The 12,774-nt window shown below is 55.1% G+C and overlaps 1 protein-coding gene across 3 annotated transcripts in view; it reads left to right on the top strand.

The window, feature by feature from the left end:
* The window catches only part of RASSF5 (Ras association domain family member 5), a 64,938-nt gene that overhangs the window by 32,288 nt on the left and 19,876 nt on the right, over positions 1 to 12,774 (top strand). The window contains exon 1 of one of the 3 annotated variants that reach the window (XM_045876919.3): positions 3,886 to 4,320. The exons of the other annotated variants lie outside the window; for them this stretch is intronic. Coding sequence (XP_045732875.1) covers positions 4,201 to 4,320 — 120 coding nt within the window. The 5' untranslated portion in view covers positions 3,886 to 4,200. Of the gene's footprint in view, positions 1 to 3,885; positions 4,321 to 12,774 lie in introns of those variants that run through there. 3 annotated transcript variants of the gene reach the window in all.

Below are 12,774 nucleotides of genomic sequence, written 5' to 3'. Positions count from 1 at the left end.
GGGGAGCGCTGGGTACTTGGTGAGCTGGGGCAGGTATCCATCTGGAGCTACCTGGGAGGGAGAGGACTCTGAGTTATGAGTCTGTGAGGTAGAGTCGATACCATTGGCAGACATCAGACTAAGCTCCCAGCGCAGGGAGGGGGCGTGGGCAGGACGAGAAGACAGTCAAGGGCTGGACCCTGGAAAATCCCAATGAGCTAAAGGAAAGACAGGGACATAGGCAGACTGGGAGAGCAGTCCCTGCCTAGTTTGTGATGGCCTCTGATTTCAGGCCGGAAGGTATTACGGGAGCAATCCCGGGGTACTGTACTACTATAGAGTGTTCCAGAACTTGGTCCTGGAGTCAGACCAGCGGGGTTGATTTGGCTCCTCCATTAACTTAGCCTGTATGACTCTGTGCAAATTGCTTAACCTGCCTGAACCTCCTTTTTCTCTCTGTAAAATAGAGATAATAGCTGCAACGTCCTCGTCAGTTTGTTGTGGGAATTAAATGAAACGATACACACAAAGCTAGCCATACAAGGCCTGCACATACCCGCTAAGAATAATTTCAAACTCTGTTTCAGCAGGCGAGTGGCACCTCGCCCTGGTTTTCAGCCTCTGAATATGCCGTTAAGTCACAAGGCCCCACATCTGACCTCCGCCCTGACCCCCTTCAGCCGGACAGCTGAGGAATCCTGGAGTGCAAAGCTCCTCCAGATGCCGTATCAAGCTGGAGTTGGAGCTGGGCAAGAATAGCAGCTCCTGACTCCCAGTCTTATGATACAGCTTTTCTGGAACACGTAGAACCACGCGGTGGATTAAACGAGGGGATCTGGGCACATGTCAGGATCACATCTGAGAAAGGAAGAAAGCTTAAAATAGTGTCTTTCATCATCTGAAACTTTGAGCCAGGAAAGTCACCCATTTCACCATTTCAGTGGGGCTTTCTGAACCCTGGCACGATGCCTTGGATTTAAGGCTCCAGAGGCTGCAACCTAAGGTCTGGACACTTCTTCCTGGGCTCAGGGACAAGAACAGCCAGCCAGTCCCTATTCTTTGTGTGTTCACCACCAGAGGCTCAAAAGGCTATTGCCCAGGCTCCGGCATTCCCCTGCCCCTTCTGCCCCTCTCCCAGGTTCTCAGCGCTGATTATTCATAGGGAAGAGGTGCTGACGGGGTCATTAGACACTGAAGGGAATTCAGTCTCCCTCTCTTACGTCCCGCCCTGGAGCTTCGGTCTGGATTTTTCCTTCTGGAGGCTGGCCAGCTTATTGTATTGTATTTGATCTTTGCAGATTTCTTCTAGTCCCTGGGTCCTCACCAACACAGTCTCTGTGTTGCTGACTACTTACTCGGGGCTCCCTTGCAGGCCTGGAGTCATTGACGGGTAGAGCAGGGTGGGGAAAGACACTAACTAGGAGGGAAGAGACTTGGAAAGCATGAGCTGTGATGGAACGTGTTACTTCCCTCACTTTCCTGTCTGTAAAATGGGTATAACAATCTGCTTTCAAGGTTCTGGAGCCGCCTAAGTAGTGAATGGTAAAAAGGCTTTCAGAAGCCCTATTCAGACACTAGTTTTTCATAATATTTGGAATGGCATGGAGCAGCACCCTAAAAGAACACAGTGTCTCCTAGAACTTTTCCTAACTGGGTCTGGCAGCTGGCATGTTGCTCAGAAGGAGAGATGCATGCTGACCCCTGGGGTACTTTGCCTTGGGGTTCAGAGAAGTTGTTACCTGCTGTCTCTTAAGATTGCGCATTTTGAATATGTAGTTTGAATAGGCAGCATCGTAGTTGCTTTGCAGAGGTCCCTGCATGACTCCAAGGACACAGTGTGGCCACAAAGAACCTGGGGCCTGTTTTTTCTTAAGTATTGGATTCCTGTGGAGCCAGGAGGTTCCTTTTATAAAGCAAAGTGTGTTTCTTTGCTGGCTGGACAAAGCAGGTAGGCTGCTGATGGCCCGAGGATCATGCAGAGCCCCCTCTCTGCAGCGTTCATCATTCGGCATTGGACTTGGAGGTACTGGCGAGGTTAATACCAGATTCCTTTGCCTGAACCGCTGTCTCTGGGGACACCCCCACCAAAAAACAAAAAACAAAAAACAAAAAACCCCAGCCTCTAAAATATTCATTTGAAGAAAAGATTGTTCCAAACAAAGCCAGAGGTTCTTCAACCCTATAAAATGTGAGCTTTTCCCCCAGAAATTCCCCAGGTAGCTCACTCCAGCCCCCACCCCCAGCTGCTTGCTTGCACTTCCTATCCCGCTGCTGGTGTGGACCGTTCTCCTGAGCCCGGGGTGGCCAGCCCGATAGGGTGGCAGCTCTGGGCTGTCTCGTGTTCGTACCTGCCAGGCGCTCACAGGCTTCTGGGAAAAAGACTGTGTGGGAGGACGGATCCAAATTGGGCTGCAGTTTGAAACCCTCCTGAGCACTGACAGATTTGGCTAAGGTGGGGGAAGGAGGGGGTTCCTCATAAAAATAACAGGAGCTTAAAATGGAGTTGGCAGCTTGGTATCTGGGGGCTGAGTCTAGCCCTCTGGCCAGCTTGCGCTTCCCCAGGACTGGATTGTTTCAGACCTGCAGGGAAAGCCATGCAAACCTACCTGGAGAGAGTCCTGATAACCCCTCTTGACCACCCTCCGGGACACTCCAGGGACCACAGGCCATCAGACTCTGTGAGCACAGTGCTCCCAGCATTGCCAGGCTCTGAAGGCTTTGTTTTCCTTTCCTGGGACTCCAGGCCCCACTCTACTGAAAGATGGCAGAGTGCGCACCAGAACAGTCCCATTTCTGCGGAAAGACTGTAGGTCCCAGTAGCTAAGAGCATGGGCCCTGGAGTTGCACAGGCCTGGGTCTGAGTCCCAGCACACATATCCTCCTTGTCTGACTCCGAGGCTCAGTTTCCTCATGCATAAAATGGGAATAATACGGTCTACCTCAAGGCCGCTGGGCAAGTTAAATGACCAGGCACAGGAGTTTTGCAAGCAAGGGTACCTCTAACTGCTATTGCTGTGCAAACGTGGTCTGAAAAGTTATGGGAGTGTCGCCCTAATTGCTTGGAGGGCTAAACCCTAGTCAAGGAAGATGCTCCTTCATCCAGTCTGACCGGGACATGTACATGAGCCGTCTTTGATGGGAATGACAAGAACTGGCAAGACCCCCTCCTGGCCAGACTGTCAGGAAAACAGTACAAATCACCTGGCTGGTGTGTGCAGGCTCCTTTGGTATCCCCAAGTCTTCCCTTGGGCCAAGTTCTGCGTGCGTGCGCGTGGAAGGGGAGGCTTGCGCTCCAGGTTGCCATCACTTTGCATATGATTTGCATATGCTTGTCACAGGGCCCCTGCAGTTTCTTCAGGCGTTTGCAAGTTAAAATTTTGCTGCTTCTCCAGGCAGACCAGATATCGATTTTCTTCTTCTCCGGTTACTTCTCCAACCACTCTGATTGACCGGGCTCCTTGTGAATGGGGGATGTGGGAGTGGATGAGGAGGTGGGTGGGGGGGAAGGGAGGAGAGACGCCGACGACCTTAGGGCACATTCTACTCGGTGAACATGAGCCATCATGGGTGATGAGAATGGGCTGTTTCCAGAGGGATGAAGAAAGGCCGTAAGGAATTTTCTCCCTCGGGTGCGTCCTGGTCTGTTCCTTCCCCGCATCCCTAGCCTGACCTCTGGTGCCCCAGGTCCACCTGTCCCTGGGATCCAGGGCCACCCAGTGAGGCAGGGAGGCGCGGGCCAGGCGCGGGCGGGGGGAGGGGCGCCGCGACAGCCGAGCCGGGCTTTGGGGAACCTTGCGAGAGGAAGTGGCTTGCGACTCCTCTGCGCGCAGGGCGAGGGGCAGGAAAGGCGCGGGCAGGCGGGGGAGGTGTCGAGATGGCGTTCCGCGCGCGGGGCGGAGGGGACCAGACCGCAGATGCCGAGTGAGCCGCGCAGCGCGGCGCGCGAGGCGGGCGCCCACGTCCCACCGCGGAGCTTGCAGCGCGGGCGGCGCGCGGGGAAGGCGCAGGTTACGCGGTGGCCCGAGCCGCTCGGGGCCCAGCCTGAGAGCCCAGGCGGCGGGTGCCGGCCGCGGCTGGCCGGGTGACCCCCTGCGCTCCCCTCCCCCCAGCCCGCCGCGGGGCTGGGAGCTCGCGCCCGGCGGGGCCCGCCCCCCCCGTGGGCCGCCGCGGGAGCCCGGCTGGACACACACGCGCCCGCTGCCTCGCGGGGCCGCGGGCTAGATGACGGTGGACGGCAGCATGAGTAGTGGGTACTGCAGCCTGGAGGAGGAACTGGAGGACTGCTTCTTCACTGCCAAGACCACCTTCTTCAGAAACGTGCACAGCAAACGTCCTTCCAAGGTAAACATCATGATCCAGTGCAAGAGCCTTTCACTGCGGGGGGTGGGTGGGGACGAAATCACCTCCGCGGTCCAGAAGGGAAACCTCCGTCCCGGTCAGCAGGCAAGGCCATGTGCTACCAGAGCGGGTGGCCAGTTGCCCTGGGGACCCTCTTGAACTCCTCGGCTGAGCGGACCAAGGGTTGGATCCGGAGCCCTTCCGGGACCACCAGCAAACACTCTTCGCTTTTTTATACTCTTCCCAGTATTTCCTGGCCTGGACCTTTTCAAAATGGCTCTCTGTGACTTGGGGACAGCTCTTGGTTCAGGGTCTGGTGACATGCTCACCTCTGCCTGGGAGGGTGAAGGGGCAACTGCTCTGTGTCACTCCCCCGGCCTGAGCTTTGAAGCTCTGGGTGGAAAGTGGATGGCACCCAGGAGGATAAACATGCATAGGTTGAAACTTCCGCATTGTGAGTGGCCCGAAACCATCTTAAAACTTAGCGACTTTGCAGAAGTGCAGGGTGTTTTTAGAAGCAAACTAAACCTTCTCTAAGTCTTTGTCCTGCTACCATTTTAACTTACTGACTTGGTTGGGGTAACCTAAAGGGGGTTGTATGTGTTTCCTAATGGGGTTGTATGTGGTTCCTACAGCAACTCTGGGCACCCTGCATGCCTGAGTCCCCGGGCCACACCCTCCCAGTTGCTACAGATCATCCTTGGTGGGAGTGGTGGCAGAGCTGTTTATTTGTTATGTTATTTAGATGAGAGGGTTCCAAGCCAGGTCCTTGGAGAGGTTGCCTAACAGGGACTGCTCGTAGAAGTGAGCTGTTAAGTTTCACAGGTGTGTGCAGGCTCATCATTAATTTAGCAGTCCTACATGGGTAGATTAACCAAAAACTTCCCCCGACCTGACTCTGGGGCCTCCTTTGTGAATAATTCATCTTGCCCGTAGGCCCTGCATTTCCTGGGTTCCGACATCACGAAAATGTACTGGACCTTTTAATTGTGAGAAGACACCCAAGAACCAAAAGAAAGGTTTTGATATCAGTGTTTGAAGGAATCAACTAAAACGGGCCCCTGGAACCAGCACCTGCTATCTGGGGCACCCCCTCATGAGGCTGGGGAGCAGGGCCCGTTCTGGGGGGCTGGGGGCAGGAGTAGGCAGGGCTGTAGATCGGGCTCGTGCAGAACAGCATGGCTGCCGAGGGGAGGTGTCCTACTGTCTCTTGGGGTTCCTGCTTTGTTGTGTGGACGGCCCCCCACCCCCCACCCCACAGGCACTCCAGCTGTCTGGGGTCTTTAGACTGGTGGTTCTCAACCTTAGCTGCACACTGGAATTAGCTGGGGAGCTTTAGCAAATGTGGGTACCTGCCCACAAGTAGAGAGACTGACTTAATTGGCTTGGGGTACAGCCTGGGCATCAGGATTTTGAAAAGCTCCCCGGGTAATTCTGATATGCAGCTGAGGTAAAACCATTGCTCTAGAGAGTTTTGCTGCTGCCTGGGGAGGAAATGGTTCCTGTTTTGAAAACCGAGTTTAGCTGCTGTGCTTACTGCCAGGCTGTGAGCCCTTGGTCCCAGAAGGTGGGCTTTTGGCCGAATGGGGAGGACGAAAGGGCACTGCAAAGCTGGGGTTTCTTTTACGTGGCAAATGAAAAAGGTAGCTGTGTCTGGTATTTCTTGGGAGAGAGAGAAATATCTTGTAATAAAGTATGCTGGGGTGGGGTTGGGGATGGTGGGTGACGTACTTGTTCCTTGGCCCAGACAGCCTTCTGTCCTCCTCCCCACCTCCCAAAGCATCACTCCTGAAAATACTCCTTTGGTTCGGTGCCCACATCAGCTCTTTCTTTACTTTGTCTAGTTCTTGAATCCATTCCCTACCATGAGGCCTCCGCCTGTCTCCCTACCTCATTTTGCCCCAGCACAGAAGCCCTCAGGGGGCAGGAATCCCTTCTGAGAAACTCATTTGTTGGACCCTGCACGGGGCGATAAGGATGAATGCTTCTGAAGGGAAAGGATGGTGGGCATGGCCCCTCTGAGCCTGGCCTCCGCCGAGCCCCTGGATGAGAAGATCTGGGCCGAAGGGCGGCGTTCCTCAGCCCAGACTTGCTTCCAGCGCCGCCCCGTCTGGGGAGCAAGGTCTGGGGGTGAAGGGCTGTGTGCCCGCTCGGCTGGGGAGCTGGCGAAGCTTCATCCGAACGCTTCTGTCTTTTGTCCTTCGAAGTGTCGTTCCGCCTTTAATCCCATCTTCAGCTCCGTCCTCTCCCTCAGAGCCACTTGTGGAAGGTGTTTCAAAGAAACCTTCTGCCCTATCACGATCCCATTCGGACCCCTAAGGATGATGCTTTCTTCCTACCGGAAGACAGATCACCTCGGAGCTCCTAAGGGAATCCCTCTTTCCTGTCTCCAAGGAAAGGCATTTGTGTGTTTCCCCGGTCGCTGAGAGACTAGGGCCCCCATCCCGGCAACGTCAAGACAGAGGCTATAAATAGCCTTATCAGAACAACCTGTATCTGCCGCCGGCCTGTGCCTGGTGGGGACCGGCCTGTGCCTGGCGGGGACCGAGCTGCTCCTCCTGGTGCCACCACCCGGGAGCTGTCACTGGCCCCGCCTCCAAGGAGTCCCCCCTCCAGCCCCTTCGGTGGGAGGTTGGGGGGGTGAGACAGGCCTCCCCACTCACAGAAAGGAGGCACCAGAAGGTGGGGAGACGGCAGCGGAGGAGGGGGACCGCGCCCTGGCCCTTGCAGAAAGTGGCAGCTGCGTGGGGTGCTGTGGCTCACCTGAGGCGGCAGGGACACCAGGTCCGTCCAAGGTCACGCCGCAAGTTTAGGTTGGAGCCAGGGTTAGAACCTGCACCGCTTGCCTCCCGACCCAGAGATTTTTCTGCGTTAGTCCGATGAAAGGCAGCCTGTGGTGATTTCCAGGGCTGGTGACAGTGAAGCCAGGCCCTCTGGCCATCCCTGTCATCAGCTTCTTTATTCCTGTCTGGGGTCGGACCCTGGACGTGGGGCCAACTTCTGCCCCGTCAGTTTCCCCAGTGCCCACAGGTGGCGGCAGCTTGGGTTTTGACCTCTGAGCTCTCCTTGTGTCTCCAGGACCCCAGGACTCTGGAACCACCCAGAGAGAGCATCGGGGTGGGCCCCCTGAGAACACATGATGCCTGCTTCTTGCAGAATGTCAGAGCTGAAAGGGGTCCGTTTGGTCTAGTGCCTCACTTGACAGATGGAGAAACTGAGGTCCAAAGAGGTGGGAAGGCTGCACCAGGCCACATGTGTGGTCAGGTGGAGCCAAGACTAACGCCCTTCTTGGACTTCTGTCACGTGCTCTTCTTGGTCCTCTTCACTCAGTGGGTGACCCCGGACCAACTATGGTCCTTGTCTTCTCAGAGCCTTCTACAGAATGGAAAGACCCAAACAACTTCAGGCTCCAGTCCATAAGGCACACCAGTCAAGGGGACATTGGCCCTTACGTTTAACTAGCAGGGAGTTCCCTGTCAGTTCCAAAATCTTACAACTTTAATCATTTAAAAGTTGTCTTTGGTGTCTACCCAAAATCTCGCTTGCTGGATATTCTTCCTCGTGTGTGTTTTCTTTGTGGATACGGAGGACAGAAGGTGACTCTATCTGTGGTTAAATATCCTTCCGCACACGTGGAACACGCTCCCAGCCCCTCTCCAACTCCTGCCCTCAGGTGTTCTCTGGTCTGTGCTGACACCATTGACTTTTTTTTTTAATTTAATTTTATTATGTTATGTTAATCACCATACATTACACCGTTAGTTTTTGATGTAGGGTTCCATGATTCATTGTTTGCATATAACAACCAGCGCTCCATGCAGAATGTGCCCTCTTTAATACCCATCACCGGGCTAACCCATCCCCCCACACCCCTCCCCTCTAGAACCCTCAGTTTGTTTCTCAGAGTCCATAGTCTCTCATAGTTCATCTCCCCCTCCGATATCCCCCCCTTCATTCTTCCCTTCCTACTATCTTTTTTTTTTTTTAACATATAATGTATTATTTGTTTCAGAGGTACAGGTCTGTGATTCATCAGGGAGGGTATGTGCTATGGTGAGAGCTGTGAATTGTGTAAGACTGATGAGACAACCGTTGACTCTTGAAAAACTCAAGGCAGATGCAAAGAGGAAGGGGGTCTCAGGGGTCAGAGTAGAAGCCACCCCTGGTTCTGTTCCTACACTTGTCCGGCCATCAGCCCCTTTCCTGGACGGAACCTCTGTGGCACGCCTGGGATGTCAGCCAACCCTGATGACCCTGGGACCAGTCAGGGAAATACCCGTCTCTCCCCGGGCCTCAGGCACACCCAGGCCTCAGGCACGGCCCCAGCCCCTGCCTTCCTAGCATGAGAGAAAAGAATACTAAAAAGAAATTTGTACCAAATTAGAGCAGTAGAGATAACATAAGAATCTTCAGAAGTGTTGGACTATTTAATGTTTTTAGGTGCTATCTCAGGAGCCTGCACAGACCAAGACTAACCTCAAAAGATGTTTCATGCCGGCCCAGCCCCAGGATAACCTTCCTTTTAGGCTGTAGGCTGTATCCCCCTCCCGTGGAGTTCACTGCCCATTGCCTTCTCTGGCCCTCCCTGGTGTTGGCTTTTCTCTGTGCAGACGGTAAACCTTGGAAGACCACAGCTCACATCCCCTTTCGGATGCAATGCTTCACCGAGCACTAGTTTCAAAAGCAGACTTCTAAGTGCTGGTTGGGTTTAGTTGCTATGTCTTCTCTCTTGCATCCTGTATCACTGGGATGGACTAAAGATTATAACAAGCAGCCCCTGCTTTTCAGTCATGGAACGTTAAGAGCAAGTTATTTCCCCCTTTAAGTCAAGTTACACTGGCAGGTGGGGACTCCACTTAACACGGGAGATTTTTGTGGGCCAGGCCCGGAAATGGTGTTTTTTACACCCACACGCCATTGGCCAGAACTGGGTCACGTGGCCACACAAGGGCGGTTGGGAGATGAAGTACAGCTGTGAGCCCAGGTGGCAGAGGAAGCAGGTTGCGGTGAGAGCATTTCGCGGGCTCGGCCACGCAGCCCTCCTACCCTCTTCTCTGCCCAGCCACCTTTGGAAGCTCTGCTCATACTTTTTTGGCGATGGGCTGTAACTCTGTACCTCTCCTTCGTCTGTCACCAAGGATATGCCGCCCCTGGGATGAGGTCCTGTCTTCCCTAGCTACACTGGCAGCTCCTTGAGCACAGACGCTCTCCTCCATCCGGTGCCTCTGTAGCATCTGAAGCCACCAGGGATGCCCCAGGGAGGTCCGGCTCCTCCCTGGGAAGCACTCTCAGGATCACTTTTTGAAAATGGAGACTCAGGGACCCCCGCCTCAGACTTACTGGGTCCTGAACCTTTGGAGGTAGGACCCTTGAATCTGCTTTAATCCAGGTGATGATCCTATTTACTGAAGTCAGGGAATTACCTGTTTAGGAAATACTTAATAACTTCAATTAAAATACGAGATGGCATTTATCACAGATTCCAGAGGGTCACACAGCTAAGTAGAGACAGAACCGAGGACTCAGGGCCCCTGGGTCCCCATTACCCTCACCATGACCTGCTGAGCGAGGCTGTCGGAGTGGCGGCCCTTCGCCATGGTGAGCGGCACATGGTGTGGAAGCATCCGAACCATGAGTCGAGTCCTGGCTGGTCACGGCAGCTCCAGCTGTGAACTGAGGAGCCATGGCCAAGTCACTTCATCTCTCCAGCCTGGGGTCTCCGTCGTCCTTTCAGCAAGAACCCTGTGAAAGGAGCCTGTCTTGATTTTCTTCCCCAAGGGTCCCTCCTCTGCACGGGAGCAGATCCTTCTCACCACCTTTTCACGGAGCCGGTGGGGAGTTTAGGTATTGCCTACCGGGCTCTAAGCTGTAAGGACTTCCGCAGGGAGGGGTCAGGAAGAGGACCTGCCTGGCTGGCACGTGTCCCCTCCTCTAGGACTATTTGTGACTTACTCAAGACATCCTCACCTCTGCGTTCCAGATGCCTCCCCTCCGGCCCACCCCTTCCTGCTTCACCATGTTAGACCATTTATCCTGACTTGGCTGGCTTTACCCTATAAAGCAGTTCCAGTTCCAGTTTGGGGCACATACAACGTCCATCCACCCAAGGAGTTTAAGGAGAAAGGAAGAAAGATCCCACACTAGAAGCAAAGGCTGAATTCCAGCTCTTAGTTCAAAATGCCAGGTTGGACTCTGGATCCAGCTCCCAGCCCATGAGCTAGAAAGGGTGGCCCCACTGGGCTCATCCTGGGTGCCCAGGAGCCTGGATTCCCTTCTCTCTTCCACTTCCGACTCTCCAGGTAATCCACACCTGTGCACTTTCTGGCTTTGGGATCCTTCTGTATGGAGGACCCAGATCTGTCCTCCTCCAGAGCCTCAGTTTCCTCTTCTAGATGGTTCAATCTACCCATAAAAGAGCATGGGGACCCAGGCCTGGCCTGGCATGTTCCCTGGGGGACAAGAGGACCAGATAAATTTGCCAAGAATCAGGAGCACTGAATTTCTAGGGCCAGGAGGAAGAAGGGAGCTGTAGTGGCAGAAAACCTTGAATCACAGGGCCTGTGGCTTCTATCCACGGTGCTGTCCTGATGTCCCCTCTCTCCTCTTCTCCTACCCCCACCCCACTTAGCTTAGCTTAACACTTTCCAGCCTATGGCCCCCATCCTACCTCTCTTCCTGGCTCTAGAACAAAATTTTCTGTAGCCTATTGGAGGTCTTGCATGCCCCTGAGATGGCTAAAACTTAACATGTCCAGAACCAACTCATAGTTCGGCCCATAACTGATTTCTCACTGTGTTTCTGCCCCACCCCTCTAGTCCCCGACCTTTGAAGCCTCAGGGGTCTCCCCCTCCTCCCTTCACCCAGCCTGTCTCTGTGGGTTCTGTCTCTTGTGCTGCGGATGCCAGGCTCTCCTTTCTGCTGCTCCCCCCGCCCCGCCCCGCCCTCTGTTGGGTGTTCATCATCTCTCACCTATATACTCTAGGAAGTCACCCAACTGGCTTCCATCCTGTTTCTTCACCTTTTGTGCACCCTGCTCATGACTGCCAGGGGCCTATCATTCCGGTATCGCAAAGCCCTCAGAGCCTCCCCTCTGCTTCCCGAGCGAAGCCCATCCTTGGTTCCTGTTCCTTATAGAGCATCCCAAACCCTGCAGTACCTGGCCTCAAGCAAACCATCGTGTTTTTAACTTTCTTGTAGCACTGAGCGCTCGGGGTGAGGAGGACGGATAGATACAACTCCGCCCCAGCCGTGTTGGGCAACAGACCCTCGTTGCTCCCCTCCCCAGCCATGAAGTATTTGGATGCGGGCGGCTGGGCAGAGGGACATCCGGGAGGAAGACGCTGCAGCCACGTGGCTTTCTTAGGACGTCGCCGCAGATCCCGAGACAGGCAGTTGGAGGGCTGGCTCCCAGAATCAAGGGGTTGGGCCTGACTAGCCTGCGGGGGTGCTGGGGGCAGGCCGGCAGCCGGCGATACTGACCGGGCTGCCCCAGTCCCGGGAGGGGCGCAGGAAATTAACTCGGAAAGGCGGAGACTCCTGGAGCTGGAGGAGACTGGAGGGGTCCGTGCGGCCGGCCCTTTCCCTGTTTCCAGGCGGGCCCGCATGAGATCCATCCCAGGCAGGGGAGGGGCAGCTGTATTCATTACCTCCATCCTCCTCCAGCCCGGTGCGCAGGCCTTCCTTGTCTGGGGCGCCATGCGGCGTGAGTCCAGCTGGTTGGATCCCTGCTCCGTGGGGCGCCGCGAGCGTGGGGAGGCAGCAGCCCAGCGCTGAGTGCTTCCGACGAGACCACACAGGCAGAATCGCCGTTGCTCTCAAGCCAAAAGATTGGTGCATTCAGTGAGGTCCTGTGCCAAAGGAAGAGGGTTAGCCAAGGGCGAGGCCCCCACTCCACGTGTGTCCGACTCCAAAACACATGTTCTTTCCACTACACACATGGCACCTTGGGTGAGGCCAGAGTCAAGTTTGAAAAGCTCCAAAGGAGCTCCAGCCTCCCCCCTCAAACTCTGCTGACCTGCCCTAGGAAGCGGGGGCTCTCGTTCAGCCGGTTCCCTGGTGCTGCAATCCAGGTCGCTTTTTCCTGCTCTGGTCTGGGGAAATCCGGGGTGTCACACTCTATTACCGTTGCATCAGCCTCCAGTTGGTGAGCCCCTCATCGTCCTTCTCATCACCTGGCTGTTCCCCGGTGTGGAGAGTGGTGTTGGATGGTCCCCCCGTGCCGTGATGCGGATGGCAGGCAGGAGCTGGGTCTGCAGGGCACTGGCCTTGCCTCGGGGAGCTGGAGGCAGGTCCTGTGTTGGCAGGAACACGCGGAGAGGCAGGAGGCCTGGCTGATCTCCACAGTCACACACGGCAGGGAAAGTGTGGGTTCCTGAGGAGGGTGTGGAAGCTGGTGTGTCTGGGGTGTCTGGAGACCATTTCCACTTGCGCTCACTTCTCTGTGCACCCCAAATGCCA

Source organism: Mirounga angustirostris, unplaced genomic scaffold, assembly GCF_029215605.1.
Source record: "Mirounga angustirostris isolate CCGP_5_RB_7025 unplaced genomic scaffold, mMirAng1.0.hap1 SCAF_6, whole genome shotgun sequence".
Lineage (NCBI taxonomy): Eukaryota > Metazoa > Chordata > Mammalia > Carnivora > Phocidae > Mirounga > Mirounga angustirostris.
The sequence above is the reverse complement of the archived record's forward strand: the minus strand, read 5'-3'. Positions and strand labels throughout refer to the sequence as shown.